The sequence below is a fragment of the Brassica napus genome, chromosome C2, assembly GCF_020379485.1.
Source record: "Brassica napus cultivar Da-Ae chromosome C2, Da-Ae, whole genome shotgun sequence".
NCBI lineage: Eukaryota > Viridiplantae > Streptophyta > Magnoliopsida > Brassicales > Brassicaceae > Brassica > Brassica napus.
Window position 1 is genome coordinate 54120795 of NC_063445.1, and position 23136 is coordinate 54143930.

Below are 23136 nucleotides of genomic sequence, written 5' to 3' on the forward strand. Positions count from 1 at the left end.
AATGTTTATTTATTTATTTTCTCCTTTTCATTTAAGAGTTTTTGGACGTATTGCAGTAATAATGTTTTAAAGATACATTTGTAATCATCGTTCCAGAAATGTTTTTTTCTTCATGGACATACATGCTCGTGAGTGAGTCAGAGTACATGTAGATCTACGTTAGATCGTCTTGTTAATTTAAAATTAAATATTAGCGAACCCAGCATCCACGAAGTTTCTGAACTAAAGATATATAGGATGGTAGATTCTCTTTTAAATATATACTAACTTTGAGACTTAATTGTTCCATAATAAGTACTTGTATGGTAGTGAAACTTATGACCAAGCATCAGTCTTTTTTTAATTCATATCGAAAATAATATTCTCAAAGTGCTGTAAGAACCTGTAAGAAAGATATGTGACTGATCTTACTAATCATATCCTAGGAAAAACATTCAGAGAAAATGTTAATAGTATATTTTCCTTAGCAGATCATTTTCTGTTTATTCTATAGTATAAGATTTTGTTTACAATGAGATGGTTATAGCAGCAAGCAAGTATTGATTCACTTTCGAAAACACTACTGGACAAAACTTTACACACAAAAAAACACGATGTAACGTATTATTATTATTAGAATATTAGAAAGTGGAGCCCGGAAACCTATTTTGTGGTTCCCAAACTCCGTGGAAAATCAACTATTGCGAGTTGGCATTATTAGAGCATAAATATTAGGCATGAACATTCGGGGTTCCAATCGGATTTCGGTTTAGTCCAATCGGGTTTTGGTTTTTTGGATTTATCAAAATCAGTTCCATTCGGGTTATATAAAAATTCGGTTCGGGACCGGTTCGGGTTCTATCAGGTTCGGGTCGAGGTTAGTAAATCTTCAAAGAACCGGTACAATCCGATGTACTTTCGGGTTCGGATCCCAATCGGTTCTTCGGTTTAAATGTACCTGATTTTTATCTACTTCGTAACCAAAAAATAAGTAAAATCAGTTCTTCGGTTTTAAAATACTTGATTTGTACCTAATTTATAATCAAAACATAAATAAAACCGGTTCAAAAAAAAGAAAGGAACATCAAATGTGATCATTCAAAATCAAATGAAAGTTAAACATAGTTATTGATAAAAAAACCAAATAAATGAAAGCATAAAACGAAAATCAAGTTCTCATGAAATAAAAAACATTATTTAATGAAAACAAAAACAAAATCTAAAAACTTTAACCTTCAACCATTAATCTTCGTATAATAGATAATTATTTTAGATATTTAATATATTTTGAATATATATTAGGAATTGAGATCATGTTTGGTACAAGTTATTTTTGAGAATTTTAAATGTTTAGGATTCTATCGGATATCCATTTAGATTCGGGTTCGGTTCGGATAATACCCATAATCCAATATACCATAAACCAAGATCCATTCGGTATTTATGCCAGATTCAGATCAGTTCAGATTCATTTTTATCGGATCGGATCGGATTCGGTTCGGGTTTTCAGGTTCGGTTTATTTGCCCAGCCCTAATAAATATCGCAGATCCTTAAGTGGATTTGTTAAAAAAAAAATCATGCTGAGGATCCCATAAAACAGCTAAAATCGGTTGCAAAATTCGCCAAAAAAGATCAACTATCTGCTGTTTCTTGTACTGTTTGCGGACTCCACTGACACGTGGTTTTTTTTTTAATTTTTTTTTTAATCACACAAAAAAAAAAATTTAAGAAACCCTTAGCGATAATCATGGCTTTAGAGATGTGCACTGTATACCATAAAGTTTTTGCATGCTTCCATAACCGAACAGGAGAAACATAAGTATGGTCGATTTCTCCATTTGCTACAGATTCAGCTAATCAGACTGAATATTATTCAGCTTTTTTCTCTGTACTCATTATAGTTCATTCGTCAATACTAGATCGTCGCCTTAGAAAAATACAATGTTTAAATTATATTCTATTAGGACAGACGAAATACTTTTAAATTTTAATTTTTATTCATTTCGATTTGAGACGAAAATTCGGAATGTCCGTTTTATGCAGCAAAACAAATCACATATAAGTAATATCCGTAAGAAACGAAACAAATAACAAATACTAATATTTTTAGAAACGAATATCCGATCCGATCCATTATATGCATATATATATATACCCATATATTTAAAGGATTGTTTATATAAATATTATATTTTATGTAAAATTTACAATGGTTTTATTTATTAAATTTATTATTTTAGTTATTAGAATTTTTAAAATTAAATAACTTTTCATCTTTTAAATAAAATACTATTATTTTATATTATCTTGGATTTCTTATTTATTTTTAATATTTATTTCATTTGTACAAACCGAATCGAATATCCATTTAAAAATATAATTAAACTCTATTTTAGTAGTCTCCCTTTTAAATTCTATGGGATTCAAAAAGTGAGAGAGTGGACAATTCAAAAAGCTGTTATCTCTCTCCCAACTCTTATTCTTCTTCTCTCTCGTCACATCAAATCCAAACTGTGTAGTAGTATCTGTTCTTTCAAGTTCCTTTGCTGCTTTCTGCACTCTCTATTTGTTTAAACTTTCACCGATTTCAATTTCTCAATTGTTTTGTGTTTTGAGGAACACAAGACACACCATTCCCTAGTGAGATTGGTGGCTTTTAGGGCTAGCTATAGCTAGAACTTCTCTAACTCTGCAGCATTTCTGGGTTCTTGTTTCCCGTTGCTACATTTTACTCTAAACGTCTCAAAATCTTTCCCTTTTCATTGATTTCTAGAATAAAAACCCAATTTTGAATGTGCCCATGAGTGCAAGTTGAAGTCTTTAGCATCCCAAAGTAAGCTTAATAGGTAAAATCTGGTTCACGTTGTTAAGTTTTTTTTTCTTCTCTTTGTGTCTGCATTGTTTGAGTTGTCATTGTCTTCTTAACAGCTCTGTTCTGTATTATCCTGTGGTGTCCACTTCTGAGTCATATCATACTTGGGTCAGTTATTGATTGTTTCTACAATTTTTGGTTTTTTTCTTTGGTAATCTACTGCAGTTGTTGAATAAAGATCCCATTTTTACTGCATCTTGGTAAGTTACATTCCAGGAGAAGTGATTCACTGATTGTAATATGTAGATGGAATAATAAAAAAAAATGGAGGTTGTAGAGAGGAAACGATCAAGAGGAGGGTTTTTAAATCTATTTGATTGGCCTGGAAAATCACGGAAGAAGAAGCTCTCATCTTCCGGCAGCTTGGAACTCTCAGGTGTGTGTCTACAAGTATTGCTCATAACTAATTAGCAATGTTTAGTTTAGTTCTTGTGAAGTCTCTGTGGCTTGTAGTTATGTCTGGTCTAAGTCAATGTGCTTCTCGTTAGAAGCATTTGATTATTTGGGTAAATACGAATGTTCAAGAAATATCTAGGCCGTGGTTAGGCATCTTATAGAGGATTAATGTTCAGGCGGGTGCCTAGACTGATTTTTTTGAATGCCTACGGTTTTAAAAAAATCTTTTTGTTTAGACCCAAATTGCCAACTAGACCGATTTGTAGAACACCAGTAAAGACAATGCACTTCTTGTTTTCGAGATCTCTGGTTGTAACGTGTTTTTGTTTTAATCAGTAATCTCAAGTTAGATCTTCTTCTTGTTTTTTGTACCAGAAGAACCAAAGCGGACGAAACAGAATGCTCAAAACCTCTTGAAGCCTTCTCTCTTGAGTTTTCTCAATACTATTATTACCTCTGTTTATGTCAAGGGCCTCTTTGTCTCTTCTTCAGTTTTGTTTCGTGTTTTATTTAGTGTAATATGAAAATTTTATGCAGAATGAGGTTGATGAGATTGGCAAGAATTGGAATTACAACTCAAGAAGTGACTCGAGCTGTTGTGCATCTTCTGTTACCAGTGACGATGGTCAGGGAACAAGAGCCCCTAGTGTTGTTGCAAGGCTCATGGGTTTAGAGTCTTTACCGGTACCAAATGTCAAAGAGCTTGTTCTTGATCCATTCTTCTTCAGACATTCAAGAAACACAAACAAATGGAATGCATATGAGAATCTTGGCTATGTAAATCTCCGTAGTGACTATGATGACCGCAACATGCCGGTTGAGAGGTTTCAATCCGAGACTTTTCCTCCCAGGTCAGCTAAACCGATCTCTGTTGCCAAGAATAGACTCTTGTCTCCTATTAGGAGTCCTGGGTTGTTTGTCCCATCCAGGAATCCAGTTTATGTAATGGAAGCAGCTTCAAGAATGATTGAACCAAGTCCTAGGATGGTTACTAGAACCCGGTTTTCTTCGCCATCAGATTCTCCTTCATTAGTTCCTATGAGGATTCGAGATTTAAGAGAGAAACTAAAAGCTGCAAAGAAAGTGTCAAGCCGCCAAGTCTCCTCTAATAATACCTTCAACGAGAAGAGAGCATCAACATCAGTCACTACCAAAAGTAGTCCTGATGGTTTGAAGAGTAAAGCGAGGCCACCTCATGTACCTGCAGCACAAGCAAAGGCCAGCACAACGCCCTTACGTGTCATTAGAAACTCTCCAAGCCATAAGGAGAAAGCAGAACCTAAAAAGCGCATCGTCAAGAGTGGGCTTAAGCAGAAGAATGAACAGAAACAGAACTGCAAGGACAACCAACGGTTAGTAAGCAAGGTTTCAGTGGAGCGTGGATCGATATCAAAGCAGTCCGGTTTGAGAAGTGAACCGGCAGGAAAGAATGCTTCTCCATCTTTGTCGCGCAAAATGACTCTTCCCCGGAGCAAGAAACCACCAAATGGGATGCAAGAGTGTGGAATCAAAAGGGGTGAAAGTGTGATAAAATGTAATATTGCCAGTGATGGTGGCTTGCACTCAGGGAAAGATGATCGGAGAAAGGAAGTAGATGTGATTACATCCCCGGTTAAAGGGTTATCATCTGATTCACTATCCTCCACTCAAGTAACTGATCAAGACACAGACTCTGCAGCTAGTTTCGATATGTTTGTAGGTGGCAATCCTTTAAAGCTCAGAGAGCTGACTTCTAAGCTTGAGTCTTCTTCTAGCTGTTGCCTGACACAAGAAGAGTCTTCACGTTGCATTGCAAAGGATGGGGTGAATGCTATGTTTTCATCTTCATCAGAGAGTGAGTCTATTTCTGACAAACAAAAACTTCAGGTTAGTTCCTTCCTGATGCAGCTAAGAGACAAAAAATCCAATCTATATGCATTTTCTTATCTGTCATATTTAGAATTCTATAGTTTTAGTATCTTGGCATTGTTTCTACATGTAAATCTTTCTAACTAATTATGTTTTGTGTAATTTTGTTTCTTCCGGGGGAAAAAAAAAGATGATGCATGCAGAAGAGCATGAAGTTAGCACTGTAACAGAACCAGATGATCTCAGAAGCTCTTGTAGCAAGGGCTTCTCAGATTGCAGACAAACCACAAAAAGGCTAGACTGGGAGGTTGAGTACATATGTGAGATCATCGGTTCTGACCAACTTATGGTGAAAGAATTCGCTTTGGGAATGGATACTGACATATTACCTGCGAGCCTCTTTAAAGAACTGGAAGGCTGTGGAGAACCAGAAGCAGCAGCAGCAGCCAAGCTGAAGAGAAAGACACTGTTTGATTTTGTCAATAAGAGTTTAGCGGTCAAATGCGAGCAGATGTTTAGGGGTAGCTGCAGAGGGATATTGTGGAGAGAGGGGATTTTGTTTGAGCATAGAGATTGGTTAGCAGAAGAACTGAACAGAGAGATTCACGGGTTGAAGAAGATGAGGGAGATGATGATGGACGAGCTTGTTGAGAAAGAGATGAGCAGTTTAAAAGGGAGTCGGCTTGATTTCGAGAGAGAGACTTATGAAGAAGGTGTTGACATTGAGGGAGAGATGGTCTCTAAGTTGGTTGATGATTTAGTTAATGAGCTTGTCTCGGTGTTCAAAGAAGAACATTGAAAGCCAAGGAAAAGGGTTGGTTTCTTCTTTGTTTTGAGTCTGATCTTTCTCTATGCATTGTTGAAAGCTTATGGTCTGTGTTTCATTCATGTGATAGTTTCTCTGACATGAGAATTGAGATAAAGTGGAAAGTAGCCAATGTTGAGTAGCATTCTCCCCCAATGTAATTCAGGAGCATTCCTTTTATTTTTTTCTATTTTTTTTCAAAATTTATCCTGTATTCTTGAAGATCGGATTAAATGCAAATAGTATGATACATGTTCTGATAAAACAGTCTTGTCCTTCATCCTAGTAAAGGACTTCTGCAATGGCTTCTAGCAACAGTGCAAGTAATACGCCTTCTTATTATAACAAACAGATAACTTTTTTTGTTTTGATGCATAATGATCTGGCTGTGGGAATGAGTGTATACCACAACGGTCCAACCACATAAATAAACTATCCTAATGATAAAAAAATGTATGGTGATGCCCTATATGGTGAACTTTGGGATGGAAAGCGAGAGAATTTGTAAAGCTTCAGTATATCCTAATGATTTATTTACTTAATACTAGATTATGTGTTAGTGGTTTAACATGTTGATTTTGTTGTTGTTGTTGTTTATTACTCCCTTCCTTTCGATTTAATTGTCATTGTAGGGAAAAATTTTTCATTTCAAAATAAGTGTCGTTTTAGAGTTTCAATGCAAAATTTATTAATAAGATTCTCCACTTTATTATTCTATTGGTTGAAATATGATTATGTGTATAGGTAATTGTGTTTTTATTTTGGAAATATACAAAATCATATGTTTTCTTAATCTGTATGCATAAACATAAAACGACGATTAAAATGAAACGAATGGAGTATGTTATTATCAATAAAGAAAAACTACAAACCTTTTTCTAATAAAAAGATAAAAATATTTTTAAAAAAACATGTTGCTTTCCATGTCAAACATGTCTCGTTAGTTGTCAATAATTTATTTTCTCAAAGTGATATTATTAATTATTGTAACTTGGTTTTATAAATGTCATGAAACCGTTGTTAAACATGACATAATTTGTCACTCGACAAGTATTGATATAGTTAAATTAAATGGTAAATTGTACACAACTTGTACTTTCTCATAGACTCCGCATATTACGTATCACGTGAAAATGATAGTGAAACTTTCACTTCTTTGATGATGATTGTTGAGGATATATCATCTCATATATGCTTATGATATGTTTTTTTTTTTGGATTTGAAGATTCTTTATGTCTCTTAAGCATCTTACATATTTTTGATTACATGAAATTTGATTTCTTTTCATGTCTAAGTTTCAAAAATTAAATCGTTTTGTTTTGTGTGTACTGTCGGATATCACATAGACGTTATTTATTCTATCATTGACATATCTTAAAATTCAAAGCTTATGGGACTTCACAAGTTCTCCTAACCTTCTAGATGCTAAGCAAGCATAACCCAGTAATCTCCAATAACAAATCATCGGAAACTGATTTTAAACATGAGTATGACTTCGTCCTGACTTTTCGACCTCCCCAGAACCACCTCTTGATGAACTCGAACAAGCTACTAGCTATCCTGAACAAGGAATCACGAATCCACACCAAAATCATCTTGAAATCAGGGAGAAGTTCAATTTCTTAGAGTTTCTTCGCGTCTACGACGAAAACATACATAACAAGTGAATCAGATAAAACACACTTTTAATTCCTTAACATATGGGTATATAATGGGCATTCATAAACTGGATGAAACCCATTAAACTGTTATGTTTCGGACCATGTCAATGTCACTTACTCTGTGAAAACCGGACTAATCTGTGGAATGTAAATAAAATCAGGACCAGGTTCGGTTTGATCGGTCGAGTCGTACCATGTCTACTAATACTGAACATCAAACCGAATTAAAACCAAATCAATCCATTTGCTCGCCACTAACTTTGACGCCAGATTTACTCTTTAGTCCCAATGTATATTATTCTATCAAACCACTCCCTAAATCTTTGTATATCAATCATACACTGGCTAATCCTTCATTAAATTTCTAAAACAAGAATTAACATTATTATATTCTAAGATGGTTGTTTATTTGCTTTTTGACCTAAAGCAAGAATTAACAAAATCATATGTTTTCTTAATCTGTATGCATAAACATAAAACGACAATTAAAATGAAACGGAGGGAGTATGTTATTATCAATAAAGCAAAACTACAAACCTTTTTCTAATAAAAAGATAAAAATATTAAAAAAAAAACATGTTGCTTTCCATGTCAAACATGTCTCGTTAGTTGTCAATAATTTATTTTCACAAAGTGATATTATTAATTATTGTAACTCGGTTTTATAAATGTCATGAAACCGTTGTTAAACATGACATAATTTGTCACTCGACAAGTATTGATATAGTTAAATTAAATGGTAAATTGTACACAACTTGTACTTTCTCATAGACTCCGCATATTACGTATCACGTGAAAATGATAGTGAAACTTTCACTTCTTTGATGATGATTGTTGAGGATATATCATCTCATATATGCTTATGATATGTTTTTTTTTTTTTTGGATTTGAAGATTCTTTATGTCTCTTAAGCATCTTACATATTTTTGATTACATGAAATTTGATTTCTTTTCATGTCTAAGTTTCAAAAATTAAATCGTTTTGTTTTGTGTGTACTGTCGGATATCACATAGACGTTATTTATTCTATCATTGACATATCTTAAAATTCAAAGCTTATGGGACTTCACAAGTTCTCCTAACCTCCTAGATGCTAAGCAAGCATAACCCAGTAATCTCCAATAACAAATCATCGGAAACTGATTTTAAACATGAGTATGACTTCGTCCTGACTTTTCGACCTCCCCAGAACCACCTCTTGATGAACTCGAACAAGCTACTAGCTATCCTGAACAAGGAATCACGAATCCACACCAAAATCATCTTGAAATCAGGGAGAAGTTCAATTTCTTAGAGTTTCTTCGCGTCTACGACGAAAACATACATAACAAGTGAATCAGATAAAACACACTTTTAATTCCTTAACATATGAGTATATAATGGGCATTCATAAACTGGATGAAACCCATTAAACTGTTATGTTTCGGACCATGTCAATGTCACTTACTCTGTGAAAACCGGACTAATCTGTGGAATGTAAATAAAATCAGGACCAGGTTCGGTTTGATCGGTCGAGTCGTACCATGTCTGCTAATACTGAACATCAAACCGAATTAAAACCAAATCAATCCATTTGCTCGCCACTAACTTTGACGCCAGATTTACTCTTTAGTCCCAATGTATATTATTCTATCAAACCACTCCCTAAATCTTTGTATATCAATCATACACTGGCTAATCCTTCATTAAATTTCTAAAACAAGAATTAACATTATTATATTCTAAGATGGTTGTTTATTTGCGTTTTGACCTAAAGCAAGAATTAACAAAATCATATGTTTTCTTAATCTGTATGCATAAACATAAAACGACAATTAAAATGAAACGGAAGGAGTATGTTATTATCAATAAAGCAAAACTACAAACCTTTTTCTAATAAAAAGATAAAAATATTAAAAAAAACATGTTGCTTTCCATGTCAAACATGTCTCGTTAGTTGTCAATAATTTATTTTCTCAAAGTGATATTATTAATTATTGTAACTTGGTTTTATAAATGTCATGAAACCGTTGTTAAACATGACATAATTTGTCACTCGACAAGTATTGATATTGTTAAATTAAATGGTAAATTGTACACAACTTGTACCTTCTCATAGACTCCGCATATTAAGTATCACGTGAAAATGATAGTGAAACTTTCACTTCTTTGATGATGATTGTTGAGGATATATCATCTCATATATGCTTATGATATGTTTTTTTTTTTGGAGTTGAAGATTCTTTATGTCTCTTAAGCATCTTACATATTTTTGATTACATGAAATTTGATTTCTTTTCATGTCTAAGTTTCAAAAATTAAATCGTTTTGTTTTGTGTGAACTGTCGGATATCACATAGACGTTATTTATTCTATCATTGACATATCTTAAAATTCAAAGCTTATCGGACTTCACAAGTTCTCCTAACCTCCTAGATGCTAAGCAAGCATAACCTAGTAATCTCCAATAGCAAATCATCGGAAACTGATTTTAAACATGAGTATGACTTTGTCCTGACTTTTCGACCTCCCCAGAACCACCTCTTGATGAACTCGAACAAGCTACTAGATATCTTGAACAAGGAATCACGAATCCACACCAAAATCATCTTGAAATCAGGGAGAAGTTCAATTTCTTAGAGTTTCTTCGCGTCTACGACGAAAACATACATAACAAATGAATCAGATAAAACACACTTTTAATTCCTTAACATATGGATATATAATGGGTATTCATAAACTGGATGAAACCCATTAAACTGTTATGTTTCGGACCACATCAATGTCACTTACTCTGTGAAAACCGAACTAATCTGTGGAATGTAAATATAATCAGGACCAGGTTCGGCTTGATCGGTCGAGTCGTACCATGTCTGCTAAAACTGAACATCAAATCGGATTAAAACCAAATCAATCCATTTGCTCGCCACTAACTTGGACGTCAGATTTACTCTTTAGTCCCAATGTATATTATCCTATCAAACCACTCCCTAAATCTTTGTATATCAATCATACACTGGCTAATCCTTCATTAAATTTCTAAAGCAAGAATTAACAAGCAGATAACATTTTTATTTTGATGCATCATGATCTGGCTGTGGGAATATACCACAAAGGTCCAACCACATAAATAAACTATCCTAATGATAAAAAAAAATGTTACAGTATATTAGCCCTTCTCGAAGGGACACAAGTATATAGAAAAACAGAAAGAATCAAGAATGGTTCTCTTGTTTAAATGGAGACAACAGGGGAAGAAGGTCAAAGTGACCTTCTAAGTTCTCTCAGTCTTGTTGCTTGTTGTCAGAGACAAAGGCAAGGTCGAAGATCTTTTTATAGTCATCCACAAAGTGAACATCAAGCCCTTCTTTCACATTCTCCGCAAGCTCATCAAAGTCCCTCCGGTTTGCCTCCGGAAATATTATAGTCTTCACCTGACTCCGCCTCGCCGCTATGGTTTTCTCCTTAACCTGAAATAATTTTGTGTAAGAAACTTGCAGCAAGTTCTTTACCAATAGGTTCAAAAAGCATTAACAGAGTGAGACTAACTTACCCCACCAATAGGGAGAATTCTACCAGTTAGAGTGACTTCTCCAGTCATTGCAAGATCTTTCTGAACAGGTTTCTTCATGGCAAGTGAAAGCAACGACGTGATCATAGTGCAGCCTGCACTTGGACCGTCCTTGGGTGTAGCTCCTGCAGGAACATGGAGATGAAGCTTGGAGTTCGCAAAGAACTGGTTCTCCGGTTCTTTCTCTAGCATGATCTTTCTAGCGACTGTGTGAGCGATCTGTGCGCTTTCTTTCATCACATCACCGAGCTGACCCGTTACATTCAAACAACCTTTACCTTCACCTTCCTCCACGACAGTTGTCTCTATGTACAACGTTGAACCACCCATTGATGTCCAAGCTAGACCCATCACAACTCCTACCGGTGTGGGCTCATAGATCTTTTCTGCATGGAACACAGGCTTGCCTACATAATCTGCGAGGTTTGGTTCATCGATCATAACCTTTTCAATCGCTTTCTTCTCGTTTTGAGTCTCTTCCTTTGGTTCTTTAGCAGCGGGGGCAGGGCTTTCTTCGACTACATGATTCTCGGTGGATTCAACGTCAAGCTTGGTCACAATTTCAGCTTCTTCGGCATCAACTGCGACTGCAGGCTCTTCTGGTACTACTCCTTCACGTACTAATTTAAGAGCAATCTACAAATGAAAAAGTAACTCATGTTAGATGCGGGCTTGAGGGAATAGACTGAGAGTAGGCATGAAGGTTCGGATAGTTTGAAATTCAGGTAGTTCAGTTCGAGCAAAATTTCGCCGAATTGAACGAGAAAAAGTCCGGTTTGGTATTCGGGTAGTTCGGTTTTTAAATCTTTTACTGAAACTAACCGAAGTTTTTGGTTTCAGTTATTTTCGGTTAAAAATTTTTGGTTACTTAGGCTCGATATTTTTATTTGTTCGAAATTTTGGTTAGTTCGGTTTGAAATTTGGTTAACAATTTTTTTTTTCGAAAAATCGATTATCGAACTGAAAACCAAAAACCGAAGTTTTTTATAAACCTGCCGAATCAAACCAAACTTTTCTTCGGCCAGGCCTAATTGAGTGTCTTGTAGCAAAACTCACCTTCCTGTAAATCTTCTCAATCTGTTTCTGGAGATTCCTAACTCCTGCTTCTCTGCAGTAATTTTCTATCAGTGAAAGAAGAGCTGCATCACTCACCTCAACCTGCAAGTGGTACAAAAAGTTGTGAGAAAAATTCCAGGAGAAAGTATGTGATTCCAAAACAATTACTCAAGACCAGAGACAACTGGAGAATAGGATGAAAGTGAGACCTGCTCAGGCTTGATGCCACAATCTCCACGTGCGGTTTTCTCCAAATAGTCTCTTGCGATATGAACTTTCTCATCAGTGATGTACCCAGCAATACTAATCACCTCCATTCTGTCTAGCAGAGGATTTGGAATCATGTCTATCACATTTGCTGTGCACACAAATAAAACCTGTAGCGAAGTGGATCAGCTCACACAAAACAAAATGGTTACCATATCCATTAATTGGTGGATCAGATTATATTAATAACCTTTGAGAGGTCAATGGTAACGTCGAGATAGTGGTCAAGAAAATTTGCATTTTGCTCTGGATCCAGAAGCTCCAACAAAGCACTGGCTGGGTCACCAGCATGTCCTCTCCCAAGCTGCACAGGATAAATAAAACAAATATTATTGCAATGAAGGTGACAAAACTTCAAGAAGCTAATACCAATACTAACAAGACATTTTACCTTATCAATCTCATCGATTAGAACAAGAGGATTAGCTGTCCCCACGCTCTTGAGACACTGCACCATCTTTCCTGGCATGGCGCCAACGTATGTTCGACGATGCCCCTAAAACATGGTATTACGAGAATGATTTATAGTTTCATTTTTGACTAAGACTCTGCTAGTAAAGCAAAAAGTGTTTATACTACCTTAATCTCAGCGACATCTGCTAACCCTCCAACAGAGAACCGGAAGAACTTGCGATTAAGAGCACGTGCAATAGATCGACCAATGCTAGTTTTGCCTACTCCAGGAGGGCCCGAGAGGCAAATGATTTTCCCTGGTTACACATTTACTCAAACTTCAGAAGCAGAGCTTGTAACCAGGAAAGGTTCGTATAACCGCAACTACAGTGTAAGTAATCAAACCTTGTGAAGTGCCTCTAAGCCTTCCAACCGCAATAAACTCTAGTATCCTTTCCTTTACATCAGATAAGCCATAGTGATCCTCGTCAAGAATTTGCTGTGCCCTCACAACATCAAAATTTTCATCACTGCAAATTTAATAAACAGATTCCTCAAATCAGATGATCATGGCTTCTCATCCTTCTCTTTATCAGTCTCTCTCATACAAAAAGTGCTCGACTTAAACAAATAAAACATAAAGTAAAGGAAGAGTTTATAACCTGTAATTTCCCCAAGGCAATATGGTTAACCAATCAAGGTAGTTACGTGTCACGTTAAACTCGCTTGAACTCGCCTCTAACAGCTGCAGTTTTGTGAGCTCTTCTTCTATGACTTGTAACACATGCGCTGGAATCTTTTCCTTGTTAGGATCAATCCTTTCCTTAAACTTTTCTGCAATTAAGAATCGGACTATAAGTTGCAGTTACTAAAAATACTGACGCCTCATGAATGCACGGTGAGTCTCTTATGTGGATATACAATGACTACTTGAAAATGAAGATACTTTTAAGTTAGTACTGACCAGACAGTGCAGATTTGTCATCTGTCTCCACACCAAGCTCCTGCATTGGATCACTTCAGAATTAAAAATGACTACCAAATACGCTAATATACTACACAGAACCTGGTATGTGGAACAAGACTAACAAGAAAAATTTGTGAAGGATACCTTCTTAATAGCCTTGAGCTGTTCATTTAGCAAGTAACGGCGTTGCTCACCGCTAATTTTTTCTTCAATTGCTTTTGCTATAGTTTCCTGTAAAAGGGATTAAAAACAAATAAGAATCTATTGCCATTCATTCAAACAGCTATCGGCTAGGTAGCTCCTTACCTGAATCTTGCTAATTTCCCTTTCTTTTTTCATCAATTCCAGCGTCAACCGCAGACGTTTATGAACCTGGGTCGAGCAAAGAAAAAAAAGAGATGAGGTTTTGACTAAGCATGTAATACCAGTAATAGTGAAGCTCCTTACATCAAGTTCTTCGAGAACTTCTTGAGCTTGATGCCTATTGGCACCACATATAGCCGCTCCAAAATCCGCTAACCGTGGATAAGTGAATTCACCTATATGCTACACAAGTTTGAAAGACATCTACTAAGATACTTTTATATCCTGAGACTTATGTTTATCATGAAGAGAAAATAATACCTGGGTATATGTCTGGACGTGGTCTCTCCATAGTGAGCTTGTCTTTAGTACATCCCTAAGCGTGGAAATAACTTCGAAAGATGTTGCCTTGATGACATCATCGTCCATGTCAAACGGCTTATCCTGCACAAAGAGCAATAAAAAAGGTTACATTCGTTACATAACTCCAAAAAGGAAAATCAAACAAAAGTCTTATACGAGGAAAAGCATAGAAGCAGATATGTACCTTAAGATGATCGACTTTGACTGTAAGTGGTTCTTCACTCACCTGAATAAAGAACATAAATATAAAGTCTTTGGAACTATAAAGTTTACAGATTATGAACTGTCACTCTAACGACTTACCATCTCTGTTATGCGAAGCCGTCTATGACCAACGAGGATAACTTGGTCCCCTTGGATACTTGAAATCTGGAAAATCAGCAGGGAAATAGTAATGCTAGTCATGTCTTTTGATTTTATCACACGGAGAACAAAAAAGAAGCTAAAGAGGAGTAGCAGCAACACGATACCTGAGCAAGTGTGCCAACTTCGTGAAGACGTTTAAGCAAATCTTTGCCTTTCAGCTCATTTATGTTTTTCTCCATTTCAGTGCTTGAAGATGAATCAGTTGACGGGTCATCCTTCAGAAGGAAAGCTCCTGCATATGGAGCTTGTCGTCTTCTGCTCTCTTGTAACGCTGCCAGTACTTTAGGATCCTGACCACAGCAAAAAGCAGATGCTGGTCAGAGTTTACCTATATATAGAAATAATACCAGTAGATATTTCAAAGCATACGCGGTGTAAACTTTGACTAACTCATTACTCTCCAGTGTTTTCTTGTAAATAAATAATAAACAATGATCCTTCCTGCCTATACTAGACACCAACAAATTGAATCTCGCTAGTCTTCTAAGGCTACATACGGTTTCAGTTGTTTCTGCGGTCGAAGTTTTGCATAACGCATTAAGGCCATAAAAGGATGAATTGACGAACCTTGACATAGATTGGCATGTAAAACCCAGGAAAAAGAGGCCTATGTGCCACCGGCAATGCTAGAACCTGCAATTACACAAGAGAAACATAAATCCACTCAAATGGTGATAATGAAAATGAATAATACTGCCAAATCTAGATCCAAAAAATGATATAAGCAATACAAAACAACCGTAGAAGCTTTCAAATGTCTCCACTAATAGAGCAAAGATGAAAAAGCCATAAACTTTTGAAGCCATTACAATTACAAGCTGAATAGCCAACAATTCCAATAAAAAACATAACCTTTTGAGTTCCCCAGCCAAGGAACAAAATCAAAGTTTGTGAGCGTTGAACACAATTGAACTACCACAGATTCTAAAAACCACCAAAGTTTAAAACTTTGCAATCAGTTAACCAAGAATAACATTTTCCCAATAACAGTTGAATAGCCAACGATACAATAAAGCCACAACCTTTATTCAACTGAACTTTGAATACAAATTGAACTAATACACATTCTATAACCCAAACGTTCACAACTTTGTAATCATCTCAACAAGATTGAGATTTGCCCAATTCAACAATGATACATAAAGCTACAACCCTTTATACAAATTCAATTGAGTTTGAATACAATTTTGAACTAACCGTTAAACAATCTTCGGGTCTAGGGTTAGTGGGCACAATCGCCGACGAAGACTTCGAGTCAGCCCCATCCGAATCTGACTCCGCCGCCTTCGCCTCGGCCTCAGCCGCCGCCGCAGCCGCCACGTCGGAGGCGTTATCGGAGCAGAAGAAAACACGGCGACCACCCAGCGAGGTCGATCTCCGATTCAACCCAGTGAGGTGACTCAGCGCTTTGAACAGCGGAGACTCCACCGAGCTCGCCCCGGGACGAATCGCCGGAGTCAGATGGTGGGCTCGTGAAACGGTGGAGGAGGAGAAGAGCTTCAACATTGAGGGAGATCTAGGGCGAAAGTTTACGGATTTGAGGTTGTTTACGCCTTGCCTTTGAGGCAAGAAACCATTAGAGAGCGAAGAAGGAGAAGAAGGTTGAAGACGGAGATGATGTGTTGGATCAAAGCCCTTCATAAACCTCGAGGAAGAGAAGAGAGAGAACAACCATTTTTGCCTCGCTTTAAAACTACGTCGTTTTAGGTCCTTCAAAAAAAAAACACGTCGTTTTGGAAACTAAGATACGGCCTTTACAGTGATGATCTCGTTTAATGAATGAGAAAGCAAATGGTTCTCTACTAATCATTTATTACCATAAACTAGATTTTTTAAACGCGCAGATAAGATATTATATGTATTTCTTAATTCTAAAAAAAATTGTATAATATTGTATTACATTATTTAAAAAATATAAAATAAGACTATATAACGTAAATATATTTTTAAAATTTTCTTTGTGGAAATCATTATGTTGTTTGATTGTTGTATTTGATTCACACATATTTGAATAGATATTTGTGATAGATGAATAACTATATTTTTATTATCTATAAATAATATATATTTATTTTATAATATAAGAAAAATGAAATTATTTACTTTTTAAACAAACTTGTCTCATGTTGGGAACTCGGTTATAGACATATCATATTCGAATGAGACATTTTTACAATTATCAATCTTCTTAACAGTCAAGAAACAAATCTGAATATCAAAAAAATATCTCATACGATCTCTTTATGGAATAACTGCTCTGAAGAAATTAAATTTGGGCATCAAAAAGGACTAGAAATGAATGTGCAGATGTGTTATCTAAGTCAGCTTTACAAAATACTATTCGTAGTTCATATATCATTTATGTCCATCCTATTTTTTTGTCCATCATTTCTTAAACATCTTGAAATAACTAATGCTAATTAATAATAAAATTTTGGCTCGCAAAAAAAAAAAAATCAAATTTGTCTAATTATCACTTAATTTGTCTAACTGATATATGTATTTCTCAATTCTAAAAAAATAATGTATAATATTGTATTACATTATTTAAAGAATATAAAATAAGACTACACAACATAAATATATTTTAAAAAATTTCTTTGTGGAAATCATTATGTTGTTTAATTGTTGTACTTGATTCACATATTTGCATAGATATTTGTGATAGATGAATAACTATATTTTTATTATCAGTAAATAATATATATTTATTATATAATATAAGAAAAATGAAATTATTTACTTTTTAAACAAACTTGTCTCATGTTGGGGACTCGGTTATAGACATATCATATTCGAATGATACATTTTTACAGTTATCAATCTTCTTAACAGTCAAGAAACAAATCTGAATATCAAAAAAATATCTCATACGATCTCTTTATGGAATAACTGCTCTGAATAAATTGAATTTAGACATCAAAAAGGAATGGAAATGGATGTGCAGATGTGTTATCTAAGTCAGCTTTACAAAGTACTATTCATAGTTCATATATCATTTATTTCCATCCTATTTTTTTGTCCATCATTTCTTAAACATCTTGAAATAACTAATGCTAATTAATAATAAAATTTTGGCTCGCAAAAAAAATCAAATTTGTCTAATTATCGCTTAATTTGTCTAACTGATATATGTATTTCTCAATTCTAAAAAATAATGTATAATATTGTATTACATTATTTAAAGAATATAAAATAAGACTACATAACATAAATATATTTTTAAAATTTTCTTTGTGGAAATCATTATGTTGTTTGATTGTTGTACTTGATTCACATATTTGCATAGATATTTGTGATAGATGAATAACTATATTTTTATTATCAGTAAATAATATATATTTATTATATAATATAAGGAAAATGAAATTATTTACTTTTTAAACAAACTTGTCTCATGTTGGGGACTCGGTTATAAACATATCATATTCGAAAGAGACATTTTTACAGTTATCAATCTTCTTAACAGTCAAGAAAAAAATTTGAATATCAAAACAATATCTCATACGATCTCTTTGTGGAATAACTGCTCTGAAGAAATTGAATTTAGGCATCAAAAATGACTGGAAATGGATGTGCAGATATGTTATCTAAGTCAGCTTTTCAAAGTATTATTCATAGTTCATATATCATTTATATCCATCCTATTTTTTTTGTCCATCATTTCTTAAACATCTTAAAATAACTAATGATAATTAATAATAAACTTTTTGGCTGGAAAAAAAAATCTAATTTGTCTAATTATCGCTTAAATATTTTATTAATATTGTCTAAGAAGCTTTCAAGTGATATCATAGTTCAATTTTATTAGTTTTTTTTGTTAATTTTTAGAGTTTTTTTATTTAAGATTTTTTCCATATTAAGCTTCTATTTCTTTCACAGAATTGATATATATATATATATATATATATATATATATATATGTCATAAAAATTACCATCAAATTAGTTTTACTTATTTATTATTTTGTTTTTAATGAAAATACACTTTTAAAATAATTTAATTTAAAATAAAATTATATATTAATTTGTTGTATTCTAACAATTTGATTGATTTAATTAATTTGCTTTGGTGAATAATTTAAAAAGTTTTCATATGAATCGGGGAAAGCAAACTTATGTTGTTATATTATATTTATTTGCGTATATAGAATCTATATATAATGCTAGTGTAATAAAGAAAGAACAATATTTTTTTTTGTAACTTGAAAAAGATACATTATTACAATTTGAAATTAATAAAAATTGAATAAAATGGTAATTAAATATTTGTAATTGTTTTTTTATCTTGTTTAGTTGGATTCTCATGAAGAGAAATCGATAGGTTAAACAAATGTTTCAAAATTTATTGTGTTATTGTTTTGTCTATAAATTACAAAATTTATTGAATTGATATATTTAAGTATTGCACCCTTAAATAATATTTTATTAAGACATTATAGAACTATGTTTTGAGTTGTTTTGTCAAAATTGTACAAAAATCTATGCTTTTTCATATTTCTCACGAAAATTTATATGTTAAACTTACTTTTACAAAATTCTTAACTTTGTCACGAAAACAAAAATCTATGTTTTTTCATATTTGTAAATGTTCTCACACTTTCAAAGAATATATTAGCTTAGTCACTTACTTTTTTTTTTTACAAAACAAAGTATCGGAGTCTTGAAAGTTGAATTCATATTATTGTAACTGTACATAAGAGTTTGTGATTACATACTTAGTGATTCTTGTATATGTGTCCAAGAAAGTTTCAAAGGCTTAGTGGTAACTGCCTTATATTTATGTCATACTAACCCGGGTTCGATCTTTTCTTTTGCATTGTTTTTTTTATTTTTTTATGAAAAAATAAATGAGATGACGTGGCAACTTTGGACTCTCTGATTGGTTGATTTTCCTATCCTACGTGGACACCCTCTCCATGGCTTATATTTGCCTTTTAGTATTGTATATATATATATATATATATATTCTTAACTTTGTCACGAAAACAAAAATCTATGATTTTTTATAATTGTCAATGTTCTCACACTTTCAAAGAATATATTAGCTTAGTCACTTACTTTTTTTTTTTTTTTTACAAAACAAAATATCAGAGTCTTGAAAGTTGAATTCATATTATTGTAAATGTACATAAGAGTTTGTGATTACATACTTAGTGATTCTTGTATATGTGTCCAAGAAAGTTTCAATGGCTTAGTGGTAACTGCCTTATATTTATGTCATACTAACTCGGATTCGATCATTTCCTTTCTACGTAGACACCCTCTCTATGGCTTATATTTGTCTTTTACTACTGTATTGATGATTCTTACGCTAACGAAACAAGCACACTATCATCATTACAAGATGTGTCCGTCTTTAAACATTGAAGAGAAGCATTGTGTGCTTGGCCTCAAAGTAACAAGAACCAAATTATGATTATATAATAACAAAGAAATAAATAATTTGAAAGTATGGAAAAAGGTTTTAGACTTTTACACAGCGAAGTCGAAGAACACAACAAACGGAAAATACAAAGGGAAAACTCTGCGTGCTTATTCTGTCTCTCTAGAGACTTATTTAACATTAACAGAAAACATATAAATAATAAAATGAAAACTACTCCAATCAGTGAGTCGAATCAATTTTCATAAAGTATACCTTTCCCTTTCCCCAAAACATCGTTATACTTGATCAACGGCTTAGGCAATTCTGTCACCGGTTGGTGTTTGCTATCAGTAGACGTTTTGGAAAGATCTTCCAACCCCTTAAGCTCTTTGGCCACATCAATTATCGTACGCATGTCTTGTCCTGGAAACCTAATGCATCTCATAGCAAGTTCGAAAAACGTTTCCACTTGCACACCCGAAAGTTCACTCTCACCGTTCCAGATGCTCGAATCTATCACATCCCTGAACTGATCGATCAAATCTTCAGCATAAGCAGGAGGAAATGGGAAGCCAATCTGCCCAATGCTAGCCGATAACCACACAAGGCAAAGCTCACCGCCTAGTAGAAACAGCATTGTGACTCCAAAGCTATAGACATCAAACTTTTCCGAAACTATACCTGTTCCGTTATACTCCGGATCAGTAGATATCCCATAAACTACTTTATCATCAATCACAGATGATTGTCCCTCGGGGATTGATATGCTCAAACAGAAAGAGGAGAGCTTCGCCGTCCCATACTCGTCCAAGAAGATATTTTGAGGGCTTATATCCCTATTGACTATGACCCTAGGGAACGCTGAGTGAAGATACGCTACCGCGTTTGCGATTTCCTTGGCGATGGTTAACCGTGCAGTCCAAGGTAGCGGACCACCGTCCTTGTCCTCAAGTTTTAGAGGTCCTTTCTCCGCATACTCACAAACCACAACCGGTTTATAAAACTCCACACAGCAACCCACCAGCTTCAGAACGTTCTTGTGACCACTCATCATCGATAAAAGACATTATCTCCTTCCCATTTCTTGATGAGTACATTCCGCTCTTCAATAGTACCCTTGTACCATGTGAATCTATCTTTTGCTATGACATGATCTGCGTCGAAGTTGTTTGTTGCTTTGATAATTTGGTCAGAAGAAAACATTCGGATTGGATTGTATTTACCTTCTGAAGATGCGATTAGCTCCTCTACCAACAAGCTTCCGTTTTTGTCTGAATGTTTACATTCTCCACTCTCCACCCTTCATGTCTTCGGAGATTACTAACTTCTTGGTACTAATGAAAAACGGAGGAATCTGACAAAGATTTAGACAAACGTATATTCCGACGTAATAGCCTCTATTGTGCTTAAGAAAAGAAAAAAAGTCGACGCAAATTGCGATTGTTTATTATTGGGGGTAAAGAAAAATGTATCACCAATCATGCAAACTACTTCAAGTCTTCAAGACAATTTCTTTTGTCTTCCTTTGTCCAAGTCAGCAAGATAGCTTCTTGAAAGGTCTTACCCATTTTATTTTGAGTAGTTGCACGCATGTATAATCGCTCTGTTTCTATTAGATAATGTTCCGAAAACTTATTTCATAATACGTTTTTGTTATAAAAAAGATGCTGCTGTGTAAGCTTATTATTACTCATGACCAGAGATCTATATTTATACAAGTATTAGACCGTCTTATTTAGACCGTCATAAGAGAAAAGAAAATCATATTCCTAATAGGAATAGGAAATAGTACTTATCCTAAATACATATGGAAAATGATAAACATCAAGTATAGATAAATGTAAACTCTCATTCGCCTAAGTCATTAGCGAATGGGCCGGATGGATAGCTGATGGGCCGGACGGTTTGGGCATGATATGGGTCGATCACCACTTGGTTTATAACACTCCTCCTTGATCGACACATCCGGTTCAGGGCTTGTAACATGCTTAATGTTGCCGCATTAAAGCTTTCCAGGAAAACCCAGTGGGACAAAACCATGGATAAGGAAAAAGAGTACAACACATGAACTCCCCCTGACTTGTACCCCCGTGTATGTTCTTCAAGTTGGCGCATGGACAATTTGATAGTTTAGCTTCATGTGCGCCAAGTCTTGAACTGGTCCTTTAATTGGCACGTCCCAAACTGATAGATAAATTTCATGGACGTGTGGTTGGTGTAGACATGGTGAAGAAGTCGGCTGACATATCATATGACTGAACTTGTAGTCCTTTGAGCTTCTTGAACGTTGATGTAGGAATAGCTCTTGCCGAATTGTAACTCTCATATCTTCTGGAACTTCATTAAGACATGGTCAAGACGTGCATCTTTGCAGCTGACCACTCTATGTCCTGGTCGGACGGATGGCACTCGACCAGTACTCGGATGGACCTCTAATCTGCGATCAAACTTTACTCGCAAGTCCTCTCATGTCCCACAGATCCTCTAGTCACATTGTTTTGCCATACCGTGGACACTTTAATATATATATTGAGTGATCGACCCAAACACATACGAATCACTTGGCTTCTCACGGACATGCCTTCGTCCATTCGAACATACATCACCCGTATGTGCTAATGGTTTTTTCCATTATAGCCGATCTTTCTTCATTGGTCGATCCATGTTGAGTTATAGACCTTGTCTATACTCGTCCATACCCCATGAGTGTCTAAGGTCATATCATTAATAATCATTGCTGCAATGAGTTTTATAATCTCATCAAACTATGGATCTGCAGTCAAATACACTCAAGGACCTTTATACATGGTTATCGATCTTTCTTGCCTTCAGCAATGCCATATCCATTTGACCTCTACCAGACATACTTCTGGTCACTCTCTTGGACCATTATGGTTTCCTTTTATCCACTGATATAAACATAATGGCTTGTGCTTACAT

The 23136-nt window shown here is 34.7% G+C and overlaps 2 protein-coding genes and 1 pseudogene across 6 annotated transcripts; 1 reads left to right on the forward strand and 2 right to left on the reverse strand.

The window, feature by feature from the left end:
* Positions 1-2257: 2257 nt before the first annotated feature.
* LOC111206286 lies at positions 2258-6166 on the forward strand. 5 transcript variants are annotated; one of them, XM_048748025.1, is made up of 5 exons: positions 2258-2826; positions 2909-2960; positions 3099-3228; positions 3624-5114; positions 5287-6166. In XM_048748025.1, the coding sequence occupies exons 4-5, from the start codon at positions 3780-3782 to the stop codon at positions 5893-5895; spliced, it is 1944 nt and encodes a 647-aa protein (XP_048603982.1). In that variant the 5' UTR covers positions 2258-2826; positions 2909-2960; positions 3099-3228; positions 3624-3779; the 3' UTR covers positions 5896-6166. The 5 variants fall into 5 exon arrangements, with proteins under 5 accessions (XP_048603982.1, XP_022558541.1, XP_022558542.1 ...); XM_022702820.2 differs by lacking the exon at positions 2909-2960; XM_022702821.2 differs by lacking the exon at positions 2909-2960 and having other exon boundaries at positions 3627-5114.
* A 4428-nt stretch (positions 6167-10594) lies between these two features.
* Positions 10595-16605, reverse strand: LOC111206418 (lon protease homolog 1, mitochondrial). The gene is made up of 19 exons (XM_022703167.2): positions 16027-16605; positions 15397-15462; positions 14934-15119; positions 14767-14832; positions 14648-14689; positions 14422-14544; positions 14245-14343; positions 14104-14169; positions 13942-14028; positions 13795-13834; positions 13493-13664; positions 13236-13360; positions 13017-13147; positions 12829-12933; positions 12628-12741; positions 12380-12547; positions 12171-12272; positions 11097-11750; positions 10595-11013 (listed from the first exon to the last, which is right to left on the reverse strand). The coding sequence occupies exons 1-19, from the start codon at positions 16468-16470 to the stop codon at positions 10828-10830; spliced, it is 2976 nt and encodes a 991-aa protein (XP_022558888.1). The 5' UTR covers positions 16471-16605; the 3' UTR covers positions 10595-10827.
* A 3383-nt stretch (positions 16606-19988) lies between these two features.
* LOC106362254 lies at positions 19989-21764 on the reverse strand (annotated as a pseudogene).
* Positions 21765-23136: the final 1372 nt, after the last annotated feature.

What these genes read in the sequence shown, in the direction of transcription:
- LOC111206286 (XM_048748025.1), top strand. Translation starts at nt 3,780, where the DNA reads ATGCAGAATGAGGTTGATGAGATTGGCAAGAATTGGAATTACAACTCA. An exon ending in CTGACAAACAAAAACTTCAG is followed by an intron (nt 5,115 to 5,286) that starts GTTAGTTCCTTC and finishes GGAAAAAAAAAG; the next exon opens with ATGATGCATGCAGAAGAGCA.
- LOC111206418 (XM_022703167.2), bottom strand. Translation starts at nt 16,470, where the DNA reads ATGAAGGGCTTTGATCCAACACATCATCTCCGTCTTCAACCTTCTTCT. An exon ending in ACGTCCAGACATATACCCAG is followed by an intron (nt 14,344 to 14,421) that starts GTATTATTTTCT and finishes AAACTTGTGTAG; the next exon opens with CATATAGGTGAATTCACTTA. An exon ending in GAATTCTCCCTATTGGTGGG is followed by an intron (nt 11,014 to 11,096) that starts GTAAGTTAGTCT and finishes AAATTATTTCAG; the next exon opens with GTTAAGGAGAAAACCATAGC.